General features: G+C 39.0%; 1 protein-coding gene across 12 annotated transcripts in view; it reads left to right on the top strand.

Moving 5' to 3' along the window:
- PAG1 (phosphoprotein membrane anchor with glycosphingolipid microdomains 1) overlaps positions 1–26579 on the top strand; it is a 110617-nt gene that overhangs the window by 72102 nt on the left and 11936 nt on the right. For 3 of the 12 annotated variants that reach the window (XM_042464751.1, XM_042464754.1, XM_042464757.1), the window contains 7 exons: positions 1481–1575; positions 1962–2052; positions 5397–5516; positions 13487–13549; positions 17813–18017; positions 22375–22426; positions 23891–23987. In XM_042464751.1, coding sequence (XP_042320685.1) covers positions 17893–18017; positions 22375–22426; positions 23891–23987 — 274 coding nt within the window. In that variant the 5' untranslated portion in view covers positions 1481–1575; positions 1962–2052; positions 5397–5516; positions 13487–13549; positions 17813–17892. Of the gene's footprint in view, positions 1–382; positions 394–1480; positions 1576–1961; positions 2053–5396; positions 5517–13486; positions 13550–17812; positions 18018–22374; positions 22427–23890; positions 23988–26579 lie in introns of those variants that run through there. The other 9 variants (XM_042464756.1, XM_042464758.1, XM_042464753.1 and 6 more) reach the window with 9 other exon arrangements.

Here is a 26579-nt window from a genome sequence, read left to right as displayed (position 1 = left end):
CTCGGCCACCTCCCTGGCCCAGTTTAAAAAGGGGCTTAAAACTTTTCTATTCAGTTGAGCATTCCCAGACATATGCCCCAATTAGTTCTCTCCCCCCCCCCCATGCCAGCAGTGGCAAGCTGGTTTGATTGTTTTAACGCTTTGTATTGTTGTATTTTAATTTTAAACTGTACTTGTTGTGTAATTTATAATGTTGTACACCGCCCTGATTATATAGAAGGGCGGTATAAAAATAAAATTTTTTATTTATTATTATTATTTATTTTTAACCTTAAAGATACATAGAATCATAGAGTTGGAAGAGACCACAGAAGCCATCCAATCCAACCTCCTTCTACCATGCAGGAATACACAATCAAAGCACCTCTGAGAGATGGCCATCCTAATGTTGAGGTAGAATCTCTTTTCCTGTAGTTTGAATCCAGTGCTGGTCCCTGAAGCAGCATAAAACAAACTTAGGCCCGTTACAAATGGGCACTTCAGTATGCGCTCCGCACGTGCTAGGGTTAAAAAGGGGCGTCCTTTTCGGACGCCCCCAACCCTAGGATACGCGGAGCGCGCACAAAATGGCAGCGGCCGTTCCACACGGCCGCCGCCATGAGGACATCATGACCGCGCCGCCTCTATACAGGATGGCGCGGAAGTAACGTCCTCGCTCTGCACCAGGATGCTTAGTGCGCCCTTAGCGCGGAAAAGGAAGGAGCTCCATTTCGGAGCTCCTTCCTGGTTTGGTCCGCTGAGTGCAGTCTTCAGACGGCTGCGCCCAGTGGACCAAAGGAGAAATGGGCCAAGCGGCCCCTTTCTCCTCCTCCCCGCCGCTTGAAGCCCCAGGGACACCCGTTTTCAGGCTGCGGGGAAGCGGCGTTTTGCCACTTCCCCGCAGCCTGAAAAGCGGCGGATCGGGGCCTCAGCGGCTGCCGTTCTGGCCACTGAGGCCCCGATACACCGGGGAGGGGGGTGGGTACAGACCGCCTCAAATGGGCGGTCTGTAACCCGCCTTAGAATCATAAAATCATAGTATGACATCTTTTCAAATATTTAAACAGGACTATCCTATCACCTCTTAACCTTCTCTCCTCCAGTTTAAACATCCCCAGCTCCCAAAGCTGCTCTTCCTAGGGCATGGTTTCCAGATATTTCACCATTTTGGTCACCCTCCTCTGGACATGCTCTGTCAACATACTTTTTGAACTGTGCTGCCCAGAATTGGAGACAGTATTCTAGGTGATGCCTGATCAAAACATAGGTAGTTCTGTGTCTTTATTCCATTGCCTGTGTTCATGTTCATTGGAGAATCCTGTGAGTTGTAATCCAAAAAAAAATAGTATTTCCATGCTCTGGAAGTAAGAGATTCTTTATTAATTTTGGTCAGACAAATATAAAAGCTGGAGTTGGAATTTGTTGTTGGTGAGGGTGGTGTGCCGTCAAGTAGTTTCTGATGAATATACCAGTTATGCATTCTACTTTTTTTCTGTTTCAGTGATATGTATGAAATGACTTATTCATGGAGGATCATAAAACAAAAGGATCATAAAACAAAATTAATGAAGTAATCCTAAAATATATTGCTTCAAGGTAAGTATGGCCCTACACCTTCTCCAAGCACACATCTTAGCTGTTAATTGTTGCTGGTAGGTACAATACCATTAGAAATTTCAATGGTAGACAATTTTGTAGCCTGATACCTACAAATTTCCATTTAAGAGAAATTCCACTAAACCTCAAAGGAATTACACAAGGTGCTGTATCTGTAATGGAAACAGGGATTAGCACCTTGGATAACTTTTTTAAAATATGAGCCAAAAGCCAGAACAGACTAACCATCATTCTAGCATCAAAAGCACCAGTTGTCTTGATAAATTCCTTCCTTTTTACAACTATGGAGAAAATCACAGAATAATTTATAAACACCATCACAATGCACAAGCAACATTAACCCAATCCTTTTTGCCGGATTACAGTGTTTTTCAGAATTACAAGCTGCCCTTGTCAACTTCAACTCATGGCTACCCTGTGAATGAGACATCTCCAAGTCCCAATCCTGCGGGAGAGGTGGCATATAAATAAATTATTATTATTATTATTATTATTATTATTACATTTTTTTCTATTATCTTAGAGAACATTAGTTGCATATGAAGCCTGGTGCAAGTGTGGTGTGACAGAGCCCCAATTAACTCTTCCTGATATTGGAGCACCTATTCTACTGTAGGATTTCCTCAGAACCAACTACAAGGGTTTTCTCCAACTCCTCCTTCATTTTAAATTTGAGAGCCAGGAAAAGAGAAACCCTTTCCCAAGCATCATTCCTGGCCAAGTCTAAGTTACAAATGCCACCTTCTGCAGTACAGTTTGGAGTGTTCTAAAGATGGGTTTCTGCTACATAGCAAGATCTAGATTAAGCATTTGAAACAGGTTTGTCTCTGAAAAGTAATCAACAAGACTTCTAAGTAATAGACATTTGGAAAAGGGAAAGCAGATCCACTATTATTCAGCATGGACCAACATGTATAGCTAGTTTGGTTTCCTCTAACCCCCCCCCCCCCACACACACACATATACACACATCTTTCTCCCCACAAAAACAAAACAGAAGGGCTGTAACTCAATGGAACTTCACTTGCTTTGCATGCAGAAAATTCCAGGTTCAGATTCTGCTAGAAACCCCAAAGAACTGTTGCCAATCAGTGATTAAGGATACCAGACCTGATGAGCCAATGGTCTGAATCAGTATAAGGCAAGCTGCAGTATTCCTAATATGATCCTTTCTTCATTGAGCACAATAATTATGAGCCTTAATTAGCCAGTATTTATACAGAACCGTGTACATTTAAAATGCTGTTGACATCTCAATTATAGTAATTGCTGCGTGAATTTTGTTTGAAGCCCAGATTTGTAAGCTGATTGAGAAAACAGCAAATCTTTCAGAATATATCTTTCTTGAAATGACTTGTGTGGCATAGCTCATCTTCTTTTCTCCTTCAAAAAGCATTAAGCTTCCCCTACCTTCCCAGAGAGATCAGATCTGGCTGTTTTTAATCATCAGTTCTGCATGTGTGTATTTTAAGTCACAGTGGGTAAATCTGCTAGCGAAGCAGGACACACAGACTGTGAGATCGATTCTGCCTGTTCAGCAGATGGCTTGACACAATATGTTGCAGTATATGCCTGCTGAGTCCTAAAGGAAAATGTGCCATAAGTAACCTTGCCATAAGCCTGTTAATGCACAGGCAATTTTCTAATTTTAAACTCTGTAAAGCTCCCCCTTTGTTTGCTGCCTGTCTATTTACAAGAGACAGCCCTACAAGAGTATAGCAGATTGTTTGCTCTAGTAATATACCTAAATCCTAAGGTCTTTTTACAGACTCTGTTCCCATTTATCCTCCACAAACTAATGACACCTGTTGCTTGGCACATGATGAGCATTTTGTAATGAAAATGTTTGAAAGCATTACCTAAGTGCTAGAACAGATCTGGGTGTGAGAGCAAGGATGCCTTCAGCCTTTTATCACAGGACAGACTGGAGGAGGAGAATGCCACATGGCTTCTAGTTATGTTGGCATCTGTTAATTTCAGTAGCAAAACCAGCATGTCTTCATATTCCACTGGTTGAGCAACAGTAACATGGAAGCACTATTGTGTTCATTATCACAATAATTTGCTGAATCAGACTAGAGGTCTATCTAGCCAAGCGTTCTGTCCACACAAGTAGATTACCAGCTGCTTAGGGGGGAATCCAAAGTAAGGCTTGAATGGAATAGCCAACACGTATTGCTACCACTGACTCCACCCCATCACTGTCTTATAATGGGCTGGATGAGGGAAAACCGACTCAAACTTAATCCAGAGAAAACGGAGGTACTAGTGATAGGTTCCTCTGGTCCAGGAATGTCGGTGGTTCCACCTGTCCTGAATGGGGTCACGCTCCCCGTGAAGGATTCCGTGCGCAGTCTGGGGGTGCTTCTTGACTCGTCCCTTCACCTGACTGCTCAGGTGAATGCGACAGTCAAGAGTACCTGTTATCAGCTTCGGCTGATTCGCCAGCTGCGCCCATACCTGGCCCAGAGGGACCTTGAAACTGTTGTACACACTCTGGTAACTTCGAGACTGGATTTCTGTAATGTACTCTACATGGGGCAACCCTTATACCAAACTCGGAAGCTACAAATGGTGCAGAACATGGCAGCTCGGCTGGTCACTGGCGCTCCCAGGGCCAGCCACATAACACCTGTGCTTAAAGATCTCCATTGGCTGCCCATCCGCTTCCGAGCTCAATATAAGGCGTTGGTTATTACCTATAAAGCCCTAAATGGCTTGAGCCCAGGATTCCTGAAGGACCGCCTCTCCCCGTACATTCCGCCTCGCACCCTCAGAACATCTGGGCAGCAACTCCTGAAGGTGCCTGGGGCTAAGTTGGCTGTCACAGCCAGAAGATCCTTTTCCACAGCTGCCCCAGCCCTTTGGAATACGCTGCCCACGGAGCTCCGCTCATCTACCACCCTGGCCCAATTTAGGAAGGGTCTCAAAACCTTCCTATTTAATCAGGCATTCCCCGACTAAATATCCTGTGGGCCTCCCTCCTCTCTCGTGGCCGTGAGGTTGGGCTAAGGGGTTTTTTATTGTTTTTATGGATTGCTGTTTGTGTTATATGTGTTTTTAACTTGTATGCTGTTTGCACTTTGGTGCATTTTGTTAGCCGCCCTGATCTTTTGGAAGGGCGGGGTACAAATAAAAATTTTATTTATTTATTATTATTTATAATGTCCATTACCTTCATACCAGGCAAGCAGTTCACCATGAAATCTACACAGCTATCACAAACCCAACTGTCTATATGCCAAATGATAAAATCTTCTACAAGCATGACCCCTCCCTTCCAGGCAAAAATTATGAAAGGGTATCTTCTGATCCTCCAAAGAATTATCTCTGTCAAACTGTTGCCCTCCTTCCCCCAAGGAGGAAAATTCTCCGTATTTGCAACAGAGCTGTTATCCTACATATGAGAGTCATGGTTGCATCCACCATCCTGTCTGCCTCTTACATTCTCCAGGTCTCAAGGAATGAATATGTTCCCTGAGATCTCAGAAGTCAATGCATCAAGCGCACATACATGACTTTTTTCTAGCAGCACGGCAGTGCAGTATCTATCTAGCCACCACAGTTGTGCTGGAATTCCACCTCCACAGCTGTTTTCCTTTCATGCATTTTGTTTTCTCTGAAAGATCATATGTTTCAAAAGTCCCAATTTGGCAGAGAGTCCTCTGTCATCACACTTTTTCAGCTGCTTTTTTAAAAAAGGTGGAGTATATTTTAATTAATTAAAAAAAAAACCAGCCATGTGTAGCTTCTCATTTGCAGCTCCTGTTTGACTTCTCTGGATCGCAATTTTTTGACAGGCTACCTCCAAGCTGGTCCTGACTGCACCTAGCTCAGTAGCTCTGCTCAAGCAAATATAAGGCCTTCTCATCAGAAGCAATGCATGGGAAATCCACCATCTATACTGTCTAGAGGATTCTGTGAGTGATAACTTCAAAATGGAACTTTTTCAAACTATGTGTTAAAACTTACTACTGTTTCTAGGAAGAAGAATTTGAAAGTAACAAACTGTCTGGCCTGTATGGTGCCTATTTGGCACTGAATAGAAACAAATTGCTATACCAGTCAGATCTTTGGTCTGATTCAGCAGGGCTCTAACATTCTTAATGAACATGCCATGTATTTTGACATCATCCAAAGCAACTAGTGATCTTCTATCTTTGGCATACAATTCAGACATTTCGGCTGCTTAAAATATCTATCATCCCTACAACAAAGTTTGCCACTCAATAAAATATTACAAGAGATGTGAAGTGCCACAGAGGTATCTTTTAATCATAAGGTAAATACAGCCATGAAACTATTCATGTCAGACAGGAGTATATTTTAACTGTCAAGACAGTATTGAAACACTACAAAATGACAAGTAGTATTCCTATTCTTCAGCTGGGATTGAATCCTCTCATGTATGCAAGAATTTTAATGGAGATGAGCTACATTTGGGTACATTTCATGTTTTCCCCAAAACTTTGCATTGACAAGGGAGAATTCTTTGGTGCCAGCTATGCAAATCACTCAAAAGCCAAAAGTGTGTGTGTGTGTGTGTGTGTGTGTGTATCTCATAAAAATTGTGAACATCAGGCAAAACTTGGAGAGGGGGCATAGAGGGGATAGCACAAGTTTTGCGTGCAGAAAAGCCAAGGTTTTAACACTTGGATTTTGAGGGAGGGAAGGATGCAGAAAACATTGCTTAAAAACTTTGTAAGTTGCATTCCCCCTGTTCTGTACAGTGACAGTAGAAAGAGATGGATTTTCTAACATATTTAGATCTTTTACATGATATTTTACATAATATGAGAGCCAGTATATTGTAGTGGCATGTGTATTGGACTAGGACAGCAGAGACCAGGGTTCAAATCCTTGTTGATCCATGGTGACCCACTGGGTGACCCTGGACAAGTCACACTCTCTCAGCCTCAGAAGAAGGCAATGACAATCCTCTGAACAAATCTTGCCAACAAAACCCCATTTTGTTGGGTCACCATAAGTCACAGTCTGCTTGAATGCACACAACAACAACAACAAACTCTAAAACTCTCCTCTTATTTTCTTTCTTTGGTCAGAATGTATGCTAATATCTTTTAGACCAAGGGTTCTAAACAGAGACAGCCCTGGTTAGTACTTGGAGGGGAGACTACCAATGAATATCTTGTGCTGTATGCTATATTTTCAGAGGAAGGAATTGGTAAACCACCTCTGAGAATTCCTTGCCTAAAAAAACCCTATGAAATTCATAGGGTTGGCAAAAGTTGACAAGCAACTTAAAGGCACTTAGAGATACACACAAATATACTATTCAGGAAGGAAGGCTGGCAGGAGAGGTGGGTGGCTATTATTATGTTTATCAGAAGAATAAATCAATTTGCAGCCATGGACTCCTTCTGGGTGACCTTGGGCAAGTGACACTTTCTTAGCCTTAGAGAAAGGCAAAGGCAAACCACCTCTGAACAAATCTTGCCAAAAAAAAAAAACTTGATACGCCACAGGATTGCCATACGTCAGAAACAACTTGAAGGCAAACCAACACCACCACAACAGCCCCCTTCTCCCTTCACTTAAAACATCTTGAGTGAAACAACTCAATTAAGTTTAGAAGGAAAGGCTTTATATTCATTAGCTGTGGAGATTTCTAAGACTGTGTTTGTTGGAGATAATTAGATCTTATAATGATATTTGTTCTGTGGAGGAAAACCCACTACTTTAAAACCATTCTTCCTGGGTTGCAGATTAGTTTTATTCACTTTGTCTTCCTGGACATAGTCAGATGTTTAATAATTCCCTTTCTGCATGAGGAAGACTGACAAGAAAGTGAACAGTGCAGTGGAAAATAGAAAAAAAAAGGATTTAGAATTTAGTTTGTTTTATTTATTATTCCATTAGACATACATGAGACACAGTGGAATTGCTTAACTCCCTCATAAAAATAATCTCTGAATAGAATGTCACAGAGATTGCACCAAGATTACAATTTCTACATTATCTCAAAAAATGTTTTCTATAGAATGGCTTCATATATTCTCAAGTGTAACATAATAATCAAGCAATATACATGCCAGTGTAAAGGAGTGCTTGTCCAATTTAAAATTTAGTACTTCGAAACTTTTATGTAGAGTTCTTGCAGCCGTTGTTGCTGATTTTCAGTATTGGTGCTATTGCCAAACAAGTACAGGCTGTATTACATACTGAATTGGTTTCCTGCTTTGAATAAAGTTATGGAATTTAGAAAATGTGTAAAAACTTGGGAGGAGTCTTATTTACACAGTATCTCTGTGTGTCAAATGTCTGTTTGCAGGCATGAAGTTTGTTGAAGTATTTGTAGTGCTAAAGTAGGAATGTAGATCACTATTACCAAATTAGCACTTTTTCTACTACAAATGATGTAGTTAGTAATTGCTACTTTAAATTGAGTTCACTGCTGGGGGGGGGGGGGACTCAGGTATCCCATCACAGTCAGTACAGCATATTCTCTGGCGGTTTCTTCTTAGATTGGAAGTATTTTTAAATGAGACTTTTTCATGGTTATAGAGACTTCTAAATTGATATTTACTCTGTTTGGAATTCAAGGATTCTAATGTGTTAAGAACAGTTTTAGTAGTTCAAATCTTATTCTATATCTTAAGGGACATAGAAGGGATTACTCAATTGTCTCAGAAAAACAGCCAGAGAATATGCTGTACTTACTGTCATGGGATATCCCAAGGATAATATTTGCTAGGGAAACAGATCAACCTTAGAGAGAAGACGGCACACGTAGTCATGGATATACCGAAGCAAGAATGTAGGCAGTGATAACTTACGCTATTGGAACTAAAACTGGAAAAATGACACATTTTATAAACATTTCCAATGGTTCTAATTAGCCAGATAAAATTATGTACAACCAAGTGCTTTTGCAAACAATTTTTTATACAGATTAAATTAGCTCTTCCAGAAATGTCAGCTGTCAAAAATGCGTGGTCGCAACTGAAAAATTCCATGGAGGGAGCTTTCATTTCTATGCTTTTTAAAATGAACAAAAACATACATATAACAAAATAAATAAATAAACGAAAAACTCAGCATGTATCCCTCCCATGTAACTTTACATACCCTTGCACATCAATGCACTGGGTGCATTTCTTGTACTTTTATGGCAAATGAGGCCACTGTGAGGTCAAAGTTTGCTTTCTTTACAGGAAATCCTCAGCTCACTTTCTTTTTCTCACATCTCCTATGATCACACCTTCCAAGCTTCATGCTTTTCCATTTTTGGCAGAGGTCTGGACAGTTTAGATCCAACAGCATGGAGTATCTTTTGACAGAGTGTGGTATTGAGCAAACTGCAGAGTTCCTGGAAACTGTGGACAGTTTGAGGATTGTCCCATTGAACCCCAAATGCATAGGACCGAAGTGTACTTACCCTAAAACAATGTGTGAAGATGAGAGAAGAAGGGGGAGGAAGGGAACAAGTGGCTGTAATGTGGTAATTAGGCTATAACATTTGCTACAGTCAGTTATTAGGTAAGGTTTCAGTTCCTGAATGCTGTATTATACACATTAATCACATGGTTAGTGAAGCCTGCAAGAAACAATACATCAATTTTATTATTATTTATGAAAACCTATGCAAAGTTTCTGCTATCCATTTTTGAAATCCCTTGACATTTCCAATAGGTGAAAAGTTATCTGAACTACTATTCCATTTCAATTTTATCCCCACAATGAATTAAGTAACATACCTTTCAAGACAATGTTTTAGAAGCTGTGGAAAAACTGTAGATATCAGGGTTTAGGAGACACAAAACTGGGTCCGACCTGCTGAAATATAACTCTGCAGTGTGTTTCACATTCTTCTCAAGCATTATCAAAGAAGAGGGCTGATTTAACCCTTTTCTCCCCTCACCATTTTCCTAGTCAGAATCAAGCTACCTCTTTCCATGTTGCTGCTTGTTGCAAGGTGTCCCCTGCCCCCAATTCTGGGATTGATTTTTGTCCTCGTTCCCTTTGTCGCTTTACTTTTCTAAGTGGGAAAAAAAGAGTAGAAAGTTTGTTGTTGTTGTTGTTGTTGTTGTGTGCCTTCGTGTCTGAGGCTGAGAGCATGTGACTTGCTCATGGTTGCCCAATAAGTTTCATGGCCGAGCAGGCAATCGAACCCTGGTCTTCAAAATCATAGTACAACACTCACACCACTACACCACTCTGGTTCTCACAAAACAGGCTCAAAACAGTTTTTAAAAACTCTATTAATAGATTAGATTTTTGAAATACAATATAGGCCTTAATTAGCATAGCATGGAAATTAATATTCGCAAAGGCGCAGTAAACTTGTGTTTTGCCTGTACCACCTCTGACTGCAGGTGACACAGCTAAACTACATTCTTTCTTCCCCAAATCTGCTTTTCCATACCAAGGTATTATGGAAGACGTATTCATAGTATGTGCTCTAAACTAGAGAGTCCAAAATGGTCTAGAAACGGAAGGCCTGAATAAAATTAAGAAAAAGGGAGGGGGGTTTGCTAATTTTTCCCAAAGCCTTTTTTTGGGGGGGGGGGGGGCAGAATTTTTTAATCACTTTTTCTTTTAGCAAATGTTTAAGGCAAGGTATTTACCATTCCAAAATTGTTTCAAAAAAGACTATATTAGCAGAAACAATTTAATTAAAACTACATGAAGTGTCATCAGATCATGGCAATTTCTGGTGTTGGTTTCCTGTTCTCAGTTCTTTTTATAGGAATAAGTTGTGGTTTTTTTGGCTACTTAGCCCTGTGGAAGATTAGAAAAAATAATGTTTGCCTTGCAAACCTTGATGATTTCTTCTCTTTGTATATTTTTGCCTGCTCGTCATAAATTTATAAAACCAGATAGATTCCTTATCGTTCAGGTTTTCATTTCAGGACTTCTGTACACCATTTGTAACCAAAAAGAAAAGTAAATTCCATTTTTAACTGTGGTCTGAATAAACTGAACTTGTATTATCACATTACATCCGGCATGGTACAGGATCAAAAATGAAACGAAACTAGGCACAGATCTTACTATGCCCAGTTTAGTTTCAGTTTTGATCCTGCACCAAGGGACACATTTTAGATCACTTGCTATTTTTACTTTTTTGTGGGAACTACCTTTTCTACAAATTTCCAGCCTGGGATTGTGCAGCAATACAGATCACCAAATTCCCCACACCTGACACTGTTCTAAAACAGTATTTATAAACAAAAAGTGGGTGATTGTTCTTCCCACCTTCTCCTGTTCTTCTTCCACTTCCAGTTACACAGTTTGCACTTCCAAAAGCAGAATGACATGGATGAGGAAAGAGGTGTGCTGGGAGTGTGCTGAAAATAACCAGAGCTCAGATTTGTCGACCATTTAACAAATACCAATCATTCAAAGAAATGAATGATTGAATCTACACATATGCACATATACGAATATATATAATATTCAAGATATTATTTGGAGAAGTGCACATGCACATAAACAGTTTTGCTGTTGTTTCACTGGGGCTGCAGTTTGTCTCCCGTCCATGTGGCCAAGACAGTTTCCGATTTCATTCAGATGAGGCACACACTACTGGCACACACCTTTACTCATAATTTGCACTTGAAAGCCAAGCCATGTAGCTTGTAAGATCAGCTCAGAGTTGGACTAAAAAACAGTGTGGCAGGCTGGGACTGACCCAGCTTAAAAATACATTGTAGTAAATCCAGGATAGGCTTAGAACATGCTGCCATATAGATTTTACCAAAGATGCACTGCTCATATAGCACTACCTTGCATGAGCCATACTGGGAGTAATCTTGTTCCATTGGAATCTGACGAGAACATTTTTGTATCTCTAAAACAGAAAGATATGCCTGCAGATCATTAAACACAGAATTTCTTTATTTTATTGTATATAAAAGAATGGTATTTGCCTTAAGGAAAAATTGAAAAATAAGAACTTGAGAGTTAACTGTAAGCACAGCGCTCTCAACAGCTTGTGAAGAAGGGACAAGGTAGAAGTAAGGATGAATCTACACTATAGGAATAATGCAGTTTGACATCACTTTAAGTGCTGTAGCTCCATCCTATGGAATCCTGGGATTTGTTGTTTTACAAAGGCTTCCCTGCCTCACAAACTACAAAACCCAGGATGGAGCCATGGCAGTTAAAGTGGTGTCAAACTGCATTATTACTTAAGTGTAGAAGCACCCAAAGAGGATCTTTGTCAAAGAGCACATAGAAAAAGGAAAGGAGAATGACTTCTTCAACAAGTAAAGATCTGAAAACAGTAAGTTATGAATAAAAAGAATGTACTGACAATGCTGAAGTTGGCTGCTTATCCCTAGTTCCCTTTTCCTTGTTTATACAACCAAATATCCTTTTTCTAGAAAATCCTATTTTAAAAAACTAAAAATAAGGGGCAAAAATACTATATCAGAAAGAACTAGGTTTTTTAAAATGTTAAATGAGTTGAGTCAATGGTATGAGATACAACTGACATTCTGATGGCTTGGAACTTAAGCTTAATGTGAGATGCAGACATATAAATATCAGGGGCTCATTTAACAGTACACAGTTATGGTGTTATTATTCTATTTTAACTGCCATGGTTCCATTCTGTGGAATTCTGGTATTTGTAGTTTGGTAAGGACTGGATTGTTCTGGCTGAAATTCTAAATGCCCTCTTTAAATAGAGAGCTGACATGGTGGTGAGGTTTGAGGACTGAACTATGACTCTGGAGACCAGAGTTCAAATACCTTGTTCAGCCATGGAAACCCACTGGGTCACCTTGGGCAAGTCATACACTCAGTTTCAGAGGAAAGCAAAGGCAAATTCCCTCTGAACAAATCTTGCTATGAAAAGTTTGTCTTAGGTTCCATGACGAAGAGTTTTCATAAGTCAGAAATGACTTAAAGGCACACAACAACAAAACTGCCAATCCTAGAATTCCTTAGGGCAGGAGAAAAGTGGAATAATAGTGTGATAATTATGTAGTGTGAATGAGCCCTACATCTTTATTCAGTTGAATGGCTGAACTGTATTTTAAAAATAATAATAATATGGGGGGTGGGGAGGAACTGTGAACTTCAACACTGTGCATCAACTGTGGTAAAAGAGAGAAAGAAAGAAAATTATTCATGACAAATGGCAGGAAAAGGCTGTTAGCTTGTCTGCCACAAATCTTCAGTGGAATCAAGCACATTTAAATGGAATGAACAGAATATAGAGCAGGTTGCAAAGGTCAGAGGGAGAATTTTGGAATTCAGGACAGCGGAGGAAATTCCTTGTCTGAAAGAGAGTGTTGGGTGATGAAACAACTGAGGAGGCAGAAAGGGTGCATCAGTTAAAGAGACACATTAGTTAAAGTCACAGAACTGGTAGTGTAGGATTTATTTTCTTTGTTGTATAATTACATAGTCCTGCTAGAATAAAAATAGCAAGAGAATTTTAATGGAGCTAAAGGGAGAAAAAAAATAAAAAAATAAGGCATTGGATGTTGCATTAATGAATTTGTATTTGAAAGGTATACATGCATGGCCACACCAGTCTATCTATATGATATTCATGTACTTGCATTCAATTTACTTGGATGTGCCAACATGCCTCATTTGCTTGACATCAAATATGAAGATGACGGAACAGGAAGAATTTATAGCAACTTCATTGCTACAGTTCACACATGTCCACTGAGCATTGTAAATTGGATTTGAAATAACTCTGCAGCATCTTAATAAACAGGAAAAGCATTAAATCAGGCATTGGCAGTCTGAGTGTATATGCTTCAATGATTATCTCTTGCATGCCTTTTATAAGAATTGTTCCTATCTGGCCACATTCTTGCTTCTTATCTGAGGTTTTATGATGAAGTTCTTGTTTTCTGTAAGGCTTCCGGGTGTTATTGCAGCAGATTATTTCTGTATTTTGCAGGCCAGAAAGAGAGTAATGTTCTCTTAACACCAGCGAATCTAAATGAGGATCACTTTGAAAGATGTAAGTTTCTTGATGACTTTGCAGTCTTTACCTGGAATAAAGTTTTGCTGATTTGACCCAAAAATAAGAAAAGTGAAATGGCTGATGTAGCAGTTTTTGTCAGGCTTCTTTTGCTTAGCACAAACTTAGACTTCTCTTTCACATTGCCAAGTTAATATCAAGGCGCAGATGGTCACAGTTTCTCTGGAGGGGGAAACTTTACATCTTTTTCTTTGATTCAGCACCTAAGTGTTGTTATAGCAAGAAAATGGTCAGTGCTTAATTAACATTAATCTATGATGAAATTATATTTAAAAATCATGGGAAATCACAGGTATAAAAAAGGACTTAAGATACTCAGTATACTGTACAATATGACTTTTTATTTGCATTACGTAAAACCCAGCAATTGTTTTTGAATACTGAAAGATAATCACAGTGTAATACTGCCACCCTGTGTCCAAAGCTGGAACATACCCACCAAGCGTAGACAGACAGTAATTTTATTTTTATGTATTGGTTACATTTATTTCTTGCCTTTCCACCAATGAGCTCAAGGTGATGTACTTGGATTATCCCTCCTCCTCTACAACTCAAATATCATGATGGACTTTGTCTTTAAGCTTGCAAATGTAGTGATAAAACATAAGAGAATGGCAAAAAAAATTGCAGTTTTGTGAGGAGCATCAGAGTGCAAGATGTTTGACCTTAGCTGAACTATAGAGGAATGAACCTCAGTTTAAAAAAAGTCTTCTATTGGTTCCTCTACAAATATAAGGTGTCTGCTGTTATTGCAAGTGCTCACATGGCTGAAAGTCAGGGAAAGGTAATAAGGTATATTCCAGATGTTTTATTTCAAAACATCTCTTGACCATTCACCAAGCTGTTTGGAGCTTGTGGGAGGTGTAGCCTCCTGAGGTCTCATTTTTGGAAAAGACATGGGGTATAAATTAAATAAACAGTCCAACGTATCTGGAGGGCACCAGCTTTGTCTACCTTTGTCCCTGAGGCTCAGTCAACAGGGTGGCCCTTATGCTGAAAGGTTTATATGCTTTGCTGTAAAGTCTCAAGTGCCTCGTTTCCTCATGGGAATCAATTTTTTTTAATAGGCAGCTTCATTTCACTGTATTTAAAATAATTCTTGAGTCTAGTAGTATTTCTCCAATATTGTTTTTGTTGTTGTTTTTCAAATAGTACACTTTTTGTATCGTATATACTTGACTATAAGTGGTTCTCATGTATAAGTGGTTGTCGAGGGCAAGGTTTGGGGCCAAAGTTAGGAATTTCGGTATGATCTGTGGTTAAGCTGAGGGTAAAACTTTGGGGCTCCTCGGGGCCATGGTGGCTCTTCAATGTTTCCCCAGCAGTGGACAGAGAGTGTTTTTCTGCTGCAGCAAGGAAGCACCAAAGAGCCCCAGTTGCAGCCATTTTTTCCTTGGAGTTTGGTTAAAGAGTCACAGGTGCTCTCTGCCCCTTCAACTCCACCAAGAAACCTACTTTTCCAGTATACTTTCCCTGGAATGGAAGCTCTTTACTGCTGACCCATCCACAGCTGTCTGCAGCGGCCGCCTTGTTATCTCACAGAGAGTGAAGAGGAGGCAGGGGTGAAGAGTCAGTTGAGGGAGAGTCAAATGTAAAAGGAGCTAAGGAAGGAAGGGAGGAAGAGAAAATATGTATGTGTATCTGTGTGCATGCTGGACTAGAGAAAGTGGGAGGAAGGTGTGTATGTGTTTGTGACTGGATCAGCTGTTGTTCCCATAGGAAAAAATCACTCTACGCTCTGCTTCCAGCAGCCCATTCCCAGGCACAGAGGGAAAGTGGGGAGCAAGGTGTTTGTGAGTGTGCTTGTCACTGAATTAACTGCCATCATCGGCATTACCATATTGACCCACATATAAGTCAACCCAGGATTGGGGGATCAATTTTTGGGCATAAATTTCTCGACGTATAGATGAGTTTTTAATGTAGTTTGAAAGGGTTCTGTTACCTGACTTATTTAGATGTCTTGAGACATCATCATGCTATACATGATGAAAGGAGCTGCGAAAGATTACTAGGGACCCAGTACCAAAATCATGTGTCTCTTTGCCCCCCCCCCCTTCCACTCCAGTGAAATTCAGTGAGATCTGGGTTCTAGGTTGTGTGGGAAAGGTTTGAGGGCTGTATCAAATTAGATGGGTGCCACAATGATTAAAAAGAAATCTTTTTTAAAGTTTGGGAATTGATTTATCCCATGCTTACAGTCTCTTTGGGGATATGAATCAGCTTTGGGTTTTGTAAAACTGAGTTTGTGTGTTGTAGAGGTATAAATACAGTTTCATACATAAGAAAGTATAGTAATAGTGGTACTATGTATGTCCATCTGTGTGGGGGGGGGATCAGTAGTGTATGTTTTTGTTTAGTGGTCTGGTTTAGTTGTTTTGTTATTGTTGTTTGTTTATAATTGTTTTAGATATATGTATAGAATTTGTTTGTGGGTATGTTTAGATTTAGCTGCCTTGAATCCCATTTTGGGAAAAAGGCAGGATATAAATTCAGTCAGTCAAATCAATAAATTTTAAATTATTTGGATACCAGCCCTATTACCCCTTTAATCTAAAGCCCAGAAATACTACTTTTTGAACTGTGGCCCCAGGAATCTCCTAGCTGGCACAGCCGGTGGTCTTGCTGGCTGGAAAATTCTGTTGGTTAAAGTCCAGAAAAAGAAACTTTTCCAAACTGTTCTTTAGATATGTGCAGCACAAATTACAGAGACTTGAATTTTTCCAAAACCACCAGCATCACTTAACTACATCTGTAGTAATGGTGCCTTGTGAATATACACCAAAGTCTTCCATTGTTTCTAAGTGTTTTGAGTGAAATGTATTCTTGAACGTTATTAGATACTTTTACTTGTAAAGAGTAATATATTTGAAAATTGTACTTGGAAACATTTACATATGAAAATGTGAAAAATATTATGTCTGAAAATGTTAGTGTTCTATAAATGATAACCAGAGGGCAGTATGCAATGATTTCCAATGCATTTAATGCTATTTTTTCATACTGTGATTCAGCATTCAGTCTAAATCAATGTTTTAAAAACAACTTGGTTATTATGCAGAACAATATGGCTTTAGCAAATTAGCATAACAAATAAATAACTATGCTGTCCTAAATTAGACCTATTAGGACATCTGAACTTTTAAAAATGGCCTCTGTTACGCAGACAATTAATGCAAAATATCTTGAGATTGGAAAAGAATTATGTCTGTTCTCTTGGCATTTCTTGTTTTTATTAAGAATAATTAAATGACTTTTATACCTTTAAAAAACAACAACTTTAATCAGATCTCTAAGAGACCACAATTTGGATCCAAACTAAGAAAATTGCATTTAGCTTCCATTGAACCTAGAATGAAAAATATGTTCCACTAGCTCTTTGAGAACATAATTTGAACACTCATCTAGTATAATGAGTAGAGATTTTATAGCAGCATTACTTAAAAGATTGGATTATGCATAATCTAGCTATCTAAACTTGACAGTGCTAGAATTTAATACTGGAACAGGTACCTTAACTGAGACTGCTTCTGAACATGTAGAAAGCGTAGCTCTGCATAGCTACCAAGAGATCTACACATTTGCCATGAGAGGCATCATGTCACCTCCCTTTGGTTAGGCCAGGTCATGAATTAAAATTGAACCCTGTTAGCTAATTATGATTCAGACAACTTATATTTTAATAATATTTTAAATATACAGTATTAAATATTCATAGTGTTATCTTTCAAATTGCCTTGTTGTTGTTCATTGCCTTCAGGTTGGCTTTAGTGTGTTATGACCATGTGAAGGAGAGATGTCCAAGACACGCTTTTCTTAACAACCCTGCTTAGTGCTTGCAAACTCAAGGACTGTTGGTTCCTTGATTTAGGGCCTGTATAGACAGGCCAAAATAAAGCTGCTTTAGGTCACTTTGGCGATTTGCTGTTTAAATGACACACGCATCTTAAGAGGCCAGAAGCTGCGCCAAAGCTGCACTCCAGTCCTTAGGAATGCAACTTTGGTGCAGCTTCTGGCCTCTTAGGACACATGCATCATTTAAACAGCATATCTCCAAAGTGACCGAAAGCAGCTTTATTTTAGCCTGTCTGTACGGGCTCTATGTCAATCCATCTGTAATGCAGTCTTCCTTTTTTTCCTGCTGTTGTCACATTTATAGAGCATTATAATCTTTTCTAATTAGCCATCTATCAACTAAACTTTATTGTAATGTCTCCCCCTACTTTCTCCTCTTCTTCACAGAGAAACCCTTTTCAATACAAATGCCAATGTCTTGTGAGAACTGAGCACTTCAGCCCTTTGCAGTACACCCTTGTTATATCATGGGACCAGACAGTGGGTTCTTCAGCACCGGGCTGCTTCATATCATCGTATGGGGAGGCTTGGCAGCCATGACAATGCTCCTGTTTTTCAGCTTTCTTGTCTTCCTCTGCTCTAGCTGTGACAGGTAAGGACATAGCCATGAAGAGTAAAGACAGAGAAGAAAGCATACTGTTTGGCTCTTCCTAAAAATGCCATGAACTGGACCTACATATCAGCACCATTATTGGAGTAGTGTGCTTCACGGCTTCTAGAGCCACTATAAGAGACAACAGGATAGAACTTGATGGAAAGGAGACATTTCAAATGAAATGTTTAAATTTGTTTGAAGTGGCTACTTTTTTGCTGATAAAGATTAAGCCATCTGTTTCCAGTTTCCTCTGTGCTGGAGAGAGTGAGCATTATCCCATGAGAAAAGAAAGCCAAAATGGAGTGGGAGGGTAGCAGATTTCTCCATTCTTCCCTACAGGCTTTTGTAGAGCTTCTGTTCTCCTTGCCATGGGAGATGGTTGTAAAAGTGTGCCTTTTGTCAAACAGGTTTTTCCAGCATTACAAGAGACATGCTTTTACAGTCATTTCCCTCAGGAAGAGAATGGAAATGCTGCAATGGCATGTGGAGAGACAAGGAGAAAGCCAGTATTCTCCCACTGCATTTCAGCTTTCGTTTCTCTTGCAATAAGGCTCTATATGTGAAGTCATTTTAATCAGAATAAAGTTAGATTAGAGTCGGGCCCCATTACTTTTTACTTATTACTCGTTACAGTGTTTGAGAAAGAACCCGTTACCATTACTCATGCTGTTGAAAAAAATAACACTTTACATTACTTGTTGCGCTGGTTACTATTTTTGTTTTACTTTCAAATATTTTTTTGAGAGCAAAAACCTTAACTTGAAAATGTATTTGAAAATAGCTGTAAAAATTCCCTTTAAAAGTAATGTTTGTTAGTAACTTTTGGCTTACCTTACTCATTGCAACAGTGAAATAACTTTGCTTTTTTTACATTATTTTTGAAATATTGTTTTTTTACCCCCCCCCCCCCCCCGTTACATCAAAAGTAAATACTTACTGCTGTCTGTGCTACTTGTTACTTCAAACTCTGAGAGTTAGTTTGTTCACCCAATAAGCAGACCCTAGATCTTAAAGACAGTGTCATCCTCTACCAGAGGAAGTAAAGGCAATCTTCACTTGTGGCAGAACTTTAGTTTGAAAAGTTAAAAAGAAAATTAGCATTGAACTCAGTGTGCTTTGATTAGTGGGTTTTTTTTAATTGTCGACATCTTTTAACATCTGAATTGCAGCATCTTTACAAGACGATTGTAAATATTGTGTAGTTGTTTGAGCATCAGACTATGACTCTGGAGACCAGGATTCAGATCCCATGGAAACTCATCACACTCTCACCCTCAGAGAGTGTCGATGGCAAACCTTCTCTGAACAATTTTTTCCAAGAAAACCCTATGACAGATTCGCCTTTAGGGTCATCATAAGTTGGAAACTACTTGAAGGCACACAGCAACAACAAAAATCTTGTTACATTCAAAAATATGATTTCTGACACTTTCAGTTAAAAGTGATACTTTCTGTTTTACCCCCTCAAGAGTCCCACTTTTCCTCTTTGCCCTCAGCTTACTTCAGTTGCTGCAAACTGCCAAACAAGTTGAAAGTGCCAAAGAAGCTTGCATACAATTAACTCAGCAGGGGAGAGAGGAGAGGAGAGGAGAGGAGAAGGCAGAACCTTGCCCTTCCCAATAGGCTTAGGCAAAGCAAATGAATGCACCTTTTCCTAACTTGTGTATTCTTCCACATTAATTAACTTCCACCATTTTGACCACATTCAGATGTTGCTTGGCCACGTGTGTTCTTGCTTTCATTTGTTAAGTGTTGGAGGTTATGTTATATTTTCAGTTATAAATACTTAAGACCAAATTCACTCTTAATCTATACTTTTAATTTGAATTTACTAGGAATCAGTACTCCCAACTGCATATATAACCAGCACATGGCATATAATAATTATATCCCTCCTTGCCTTGTTGATCAGTTGAACAATAGAACCTATGTTTGTTCCATTCCTAAAATAAATAGCTTCAATCTTATCCTTTGATCTCTCTTGTTCGTATAAAACAGTAACAACAAAAGTATGAAGCACGTCTTTAAATTGGATTTGAATATAATGTCCCCAAAGAATTCTTGCCAAAATGTATGACTGATAATTACTGCCCCCTTTGCTTTTTGTATCCATGAAGAAACTCAAGAGAAGAAAACAGAAGATTTCCCTCCCTAAAAATCAGTCTGTTGGGCATTTCTAACAAGCTGTGCAAATTATATTTTCAGACATTATCTGGCAATCATATTTTAATAATTTATCATGTTGCTAGGCTGGATGTGGCATCAGGATATTCATGTAGCAGGAACTTGCCCAGAAATGCAATTAAACACAATCCCTGCCTTACACAGATGCTATTGATATAATCATTGATGACATTAAAAAAAACAGATGCTTTGTCAGAAAACTTCTGGGATCAAATTAGTGACTGCAAATAGGATTCATATTGTACATTGCATGCACAGCTTCATACATTTACAAAAGGGATAATTAGTCTGCTTTCGATGAAATACTATATATAGAAGTACTGAAGTAGAAGTTAGTGTGGGATTTGTCACCAATTTGAACAGGATGGTAAAATGTATATATTCCACTGCAGAAATTCTCATGTAAAGAAATGTATGTGTGTATGCACTTGCAAGGTGCCTGTTAACTTATAGCAATCTCATGAATTTCATAGGGTTTCCTTGGGCAAGGAAAAATCAGAGGTGGTTTTGCCAATTCCTTCCTCTGAAATATAGCCTGCAGTATCTGCTATTTGTTGACATTCCCCCATGCATATACTAACCAAGATCAAACCTGCTTAGCATCCAAGATCAGACAGGGTCTGATGCCTTTAGAGTATTTAGCTATGTTCATCAGCTCCTGGTGCACCTTTGCAACGCCATACTCAGTAGAATATGAAAGGAATGTTATGCCCTGTATTCATATTCCATTGAGAATGACATTGCAAATGCAGGTTATGGACACCACTCTGAAACCTTGTTTGCTGTCACAATTAGTCTTGTGATGAGAACAGTAGCCATGCTCATTATCCTGCCCTTGCTTTCCCCTTAATCAGTCCCTGTTCCTCAGTCATTCTTTGAACAGTAAGCAAGACGATTTGATTTTTATCGAAATACATACACATCTGTCTATTTCTCTGTGTGTCATCTTTGTGGCCATTGTTCCTACTTTTCCTGAACCAATAAAGTATGCAGCATGCAGAACATGTGGCAAAATGCCAAGAGCACTGTATGATTTGAAACAACCACTAAGCATTCCTTTTGTTGTCTATTTGTAAACTTGTTCCAGGAATTACACAATATCTACAAAGGATTTAATTCCAAAAGAGCAGACAGCTACACTATCTCTTTCAGGAAAATAAAACAAGGATTCTTTTGATACTTAAAAGACTAAGACATTTACTGTGGCATGAACTTTCTTAAGCAAAAAGCTACTTTGCCAGATTATGATAAATGTCAGTAGCAGCAGCATTTTGCGAGATCTTCTGAGACAATGTACCTGTCAGTATTGAAACTGCCAAGATACTTGTTTTCCCCTGGCTATCCTTTATGTAGGATTGGTTTGACTATAACTGACTACCTAATAAATATTTTGAGATAACAGAATTTCACAGATGATAATTGGAAAGTTGTACCTGTAACTATCAGTGGTCAGATGAAATAAGTACACCCTTTAAAAAGTCAAAATGAGAAGGTTCACTATTACTTCATAGTAGAAGGAGATGAAAGGAAACAAATATAGTATCAACTGGCTGCCAGATATAATATCTTTCAAGAGGCAATAAGCTAAACTTACGTAGTCAAAAGAAAAGATAGGAGGAAACCTAATTCTAAAATAGGCCTAGAATTAATATGGTCACAAATGGAGGGCGCATATAATATATATATATATATAAAACTTTTTTGTTCCTCCTCAACATCTTATGCTGGCGCAGATGAACAGATGGAGCTTGACCTATGCTGATTTTCTTTTGAAATGACTGAAATAGCAATGAATTTGGTATACATTAATAAAATTGTCAATTTCCACAGACCAGAAACGATTTTTCTTCTAACCATGTGCAAAATGGCTGCTAGATTCTATGTGCCTAAAACATTCTGTAGGTCAAGAATCTAATTACCTAAGAAGTATTTTTAAAATCCTAAGTGTTTAAATGACTGAATTTAGTAATGCCCAAGTGTCCTTAAACTCTAGGTTGAAATACTTATGAGTAAACTATGTCCAGCTGATCTCAGTCAGATTTTAATTGGACTATTGTGCATATGAAGTCATCTATTATGTAAGCATTGCCAAGATATTTAAACTTAGAGATGAATGTTGATACATACTAGAAGCATTTTAATAATAGACCTAAATATTATTGTATTAAAGGGAGAAGAGACCCAAGCAGCAGAATGGCGACCATGAAAATCTAATGAATGTGGTAAAAATAAAATCACTTATTATTTGAAAATGGCTTTTTATAGTTCAAAATACTGTAATACTGGAGGCAGTCTGAACATAAGATCTTTCTCTCCATTACAACTGATGTATGTGTATGTGTATGTCCCATGCCCCTCAGGACTAAAGTTAATGCATTTACACAAGGGTGGGAAAATTGGGAGGACTACACAGCCCGCTTCATTTCCTCTTACTTTCCTCCTGGATTGTACAGTCTACAAGGAAGATGGTAAAAGGCAAACATCCCATTTTATATATTGGGTAAGTGTGTCCTCCTATGACTACCTGTTCGCTTAGTAGCTAACCAGAGACAAAGGTTTATATACCGATTTGCTGGCTAGGGCTAATGGGTATTCTAGCCCAGCATCATCTGGGAGGCATGCAGTTACACACCCAACTACAAATAAGTTATAATGTAAAGGGCACAAACCACATACGCGTTTTGGGGCTGTGAGGCTGGAGCCATGTGCACAGAATTCTAAAGTAAGAGGAGAGTAAACAATCCCATCTTCAGATATCATATATTGTCAGTGATTCTGTGTAATTATGTTGTGATAGCTATTTTATTTATGATGAGCTATACACAATATAATTATATACTATAGTTGATGATTTTCTCATTTTTGTTTGTTTGTGTGTTTGTTTAATAGAAGGAATTGTTTGCTTTTTTAAAAGAAAAAAAACTGGCCTGTGTTCCTATCAGAAATTGTCCTCTCTTCACAGTTCAGTAAAACGGTCTTCTATAATCAAACAGTAAAACTTTATTTCAGCAGCTGGAGAAGTTCATAGTTAAGACATATGCAGACTACCAACATCCAGAGTCACAAGCATAAAGATGACAATGTCTCACCCTATAGTTTCATGGGCTTTACCTCAAATAGTTTACTAATTAAAACATACCTACCCCCCATCCTTATTTGCCCCATTCACTGTAGTCTCTGTTTCTCCATTTCCTTCCCAGGAATTGCCCTGAGAAAATCCTGCACAGACATCTGTGCATTCTTGAACCAGGCAATTCTCTCTCCTTTGAACCATCAGTAACTTTTTGATACAAAACTGTACCTTCCATCATTCCCAACAAATCCCACTACACATATAACTATAAAATTTTCATTTAAAAAAAAACAATTATTGTTATGATTCTTATTAAACTTATATATCTCTGAAAGACCCAAACAGCCATAGTACTACAACAACCAATTTAATACCACAACAAAACCCATCATATGGCAGACTGCCAGTTTCTGACAATTCCAAAGTGAATTTATTTTAAGTAGAAATGATCAGGAGTTGATCATAAAGTAAAAGATGTGTAACATGTAAGCAGTAGCCATGAAAACATGATGCTATACCACAGCAGTATCTCCAAAATAGGCAATATTCTATAATAATACTGAGTAAAAACTTATTACTGAGCTGTTCAGATCATACATATTTTGTTTTCCAGCCATCAGATAAAGAGGCATTTAGTCACTCAGTCACAAGCCTGACGACAGATCCACTTGCCAGCAGTGAACAGAATGGAGGACTCAGTAATGGTGATGGTAAGACTTTTGATTTCATTGTGTGATTTCTTGGCACTTCGTGACAGAGTGTGTGAACTAAGATGAATTTACATTTCAGACAAGAAAATATCATTTATACTGTTCAATCTATGATGGCCTAGAAGTCACCACTGTTTGCTACTTTGTGAGTTAATAAAAAGGACATACAGACACACTTGGATGATGATGATATGGTGATGATGACGATTACTATTATTCAGTCCCCCCCCCAAAAAAAATAATTAGGACTCCTAGTGGCTCACATTTTTTTAAAAAACAATACAATTAAAAACATACAAAAGGGAGCATTAAAATAGAAACAAACTATTACAGTATTAAAAGAAAGCACACAATAAAAAATAAAATGCCATTAAAAATATAAAAGCTCTTACAAATACTTTTTAAACATTACAGCACCCCTTATCCCATTCTTTAAAAACTATCTGTTTAAACAGCCTATCTGAATAAAAAGGTTTTATCCTGCTGCCAGAATGCCAACAAGAAGGGAGCCATGGAACTGGGAGTTCTAGAGTCTAGCCACTGGGAAGGCCCTGCATCACATCCCCACCAACCATGTTTGCGATGGTGGTGGAACTTAGAAAAGGGGCTCTCCTGCTGACCTCGAAGCCTGGGATGGCTCATACAGAGAGATATGGTCTGCCATATAGTCTAGACCTGAGCAATATAGGGCTTTATAGGTCATACCAGCATTTTGAGTTATGCCCAGAAACAAACTGGCAGCCCATGGAGCTGTTTCAATAGGGACACTGTATGGTTTCTGTAACCTACCCCAGTTAATAGTGTTGCTGCAGCTCCATGGACCAGCTAAAATTTCTGAACACTCTTCAAGGGAAGCCCCAAGTAGAGCTCATTACATCCAGGATCTCAAGGAACAGTTGCAGTTGGTACACAAGTTTTAAATGTGCAAAAGCACTAATTGCCACTACAGAAACCTGGGTCTCCAGGTTTAAAGCTTAGTCCAGGAGTACCCCCAACTGTGAACCTGGTATTTCAGGGGTAGTGTAAACCCATGTAACATAGGCTGAATTCCTATTACCTGATCTGCCTTCCGATTGACCAACAATATTTCTGTCTTGTATTAATTAAGTTTCAGTTTGTTTGCTCCCATCCAGTCCATTACTGATGACAGACGCTGTCATTGGTTTAGGACCAGGGCAGCCTCCTTGGATTGGGAAAGTAGTAGTAGAGTTAGGTGTCATCTGCATAGTAATGGTTTTGCACCTCAAAACTCCAGTGGTTTCATGTACTGTAAGGAGCCCTAGTGGTGCAGTGGTTAAATGCCAGTACTGCAGCTACGTTGTGAGTTCAATCCCAGGGAGGGCTCCAGGGTCCACTCAGCCCTCCATCCTTTTGTAGTTCAGTAAAATGAGTTCCCAGCTTGTTGGGGGCAATTGGTTTAGGGAGTGTTAGTTCACTGATAAGTGGTATAGAAATGTACTTGTTCTTGCTCTTGCGCTTGCTACTCTTGCCTTTAACCAGGGGATGATTGCTTTTTTATAAGAGTCAAAGTACAGTACTTACATTGACCTGTGGATAAGTCAACTCAGGTTTTTGGAGTCAGGTTTTTTTTTTTTTCATATTCAGTATATTCTAAATAGACAGAACCAATCAGAACCCTGAGGAACCCCACATGTTCAACAGTCAGAGTGTCAAACAGGAGTCTCCTAGCACCACCTTCTAGGGTCACCCCTCTTGGAAGGAATGAAGCCACTATAAAATAGTACCTCCAATTCCCATCCCAGTGAGGCAGACCAGAAGCATACCATAAACCATTAAGTGATCCAGCAGAAACAATGGGTCACATCCTGTCCAGTTCCCTGTGTAGGTCATCCACCAAAGTGACCAAAGCTGTCAGTACAGTGATATCAATGAGCCTGCTCTAAGCATGAATAAAAGTGTAATCCTAATTGGCCGAAATGGCTATGTGCCAGTTAAAACTGTATTAAATCCAAACTTGACCCAGCATAGGTATGTTCAAAAGTATTTAGGACTAGCTTGGCCCTGTTCTAACTTTGTGTCAGCTTTGTGGCTGTGCCCTTGGTTGGAGGAAGTTTGAATCTTGCACAGCTTGGCTCCTCACCCCATCCCTTTTCCACCCCATTTTTGTCTCATCTGCTGGCAAATTTTTCCATTTGCAAATCTCTGAGATCAGCCAGAAGAAAAAGATTCTGCCAGCACATGGGCCTTTTTGCCAGTAAAAGAGTCTGATACCTAATCCTAACCTTCTTTGTGAATACATCCTATATATAGAATTCCACTATATATAGATTTCCACTGGCCCAGTGGTTAAAAAGAAAAGGAGAGTTTAATAGCTGAATTGTGATTCTGTGTGAGTTGGAGATATGTTCAGGGTGCTAGGTACTTCTGCATATCATCCATAGACATTCCACTCAGAACTATCTCTCCCATAAGGTTGGATGAATCCACCCACCTGGTTTATTTATTTATTTTATGATCTAGTAGAGTGAGAATGACAGCAAATTATTCCCTCATGCAGAGCCTCCACTGGTGCCTGACACCATTTTTATGAAGACAGACGCCATGTCACATATCCCACCGATCCTGCTGTCC

The sequence above is a fragment of the Sceloporus undulatus genome, chromosome 4 (genome assembly GCF_019175285.1).
Source record: "Sceloporus undulatus isolate JIND9_A2432 ecotype Alabama chromosome 4, SceUnd_v1.1, whole genome shotgun sequence".
Taxonomy (NCBI): domain Eukaryota; kingdom Metazoa; phylum Chordata; class Lepidosauria; order Squamata; family Phrynosomatidae; genus Sceloporus; species Sceloporus undulatus.
This window is presented reverse-complemented; position numbering and strand designations above follow the sequence as displayed.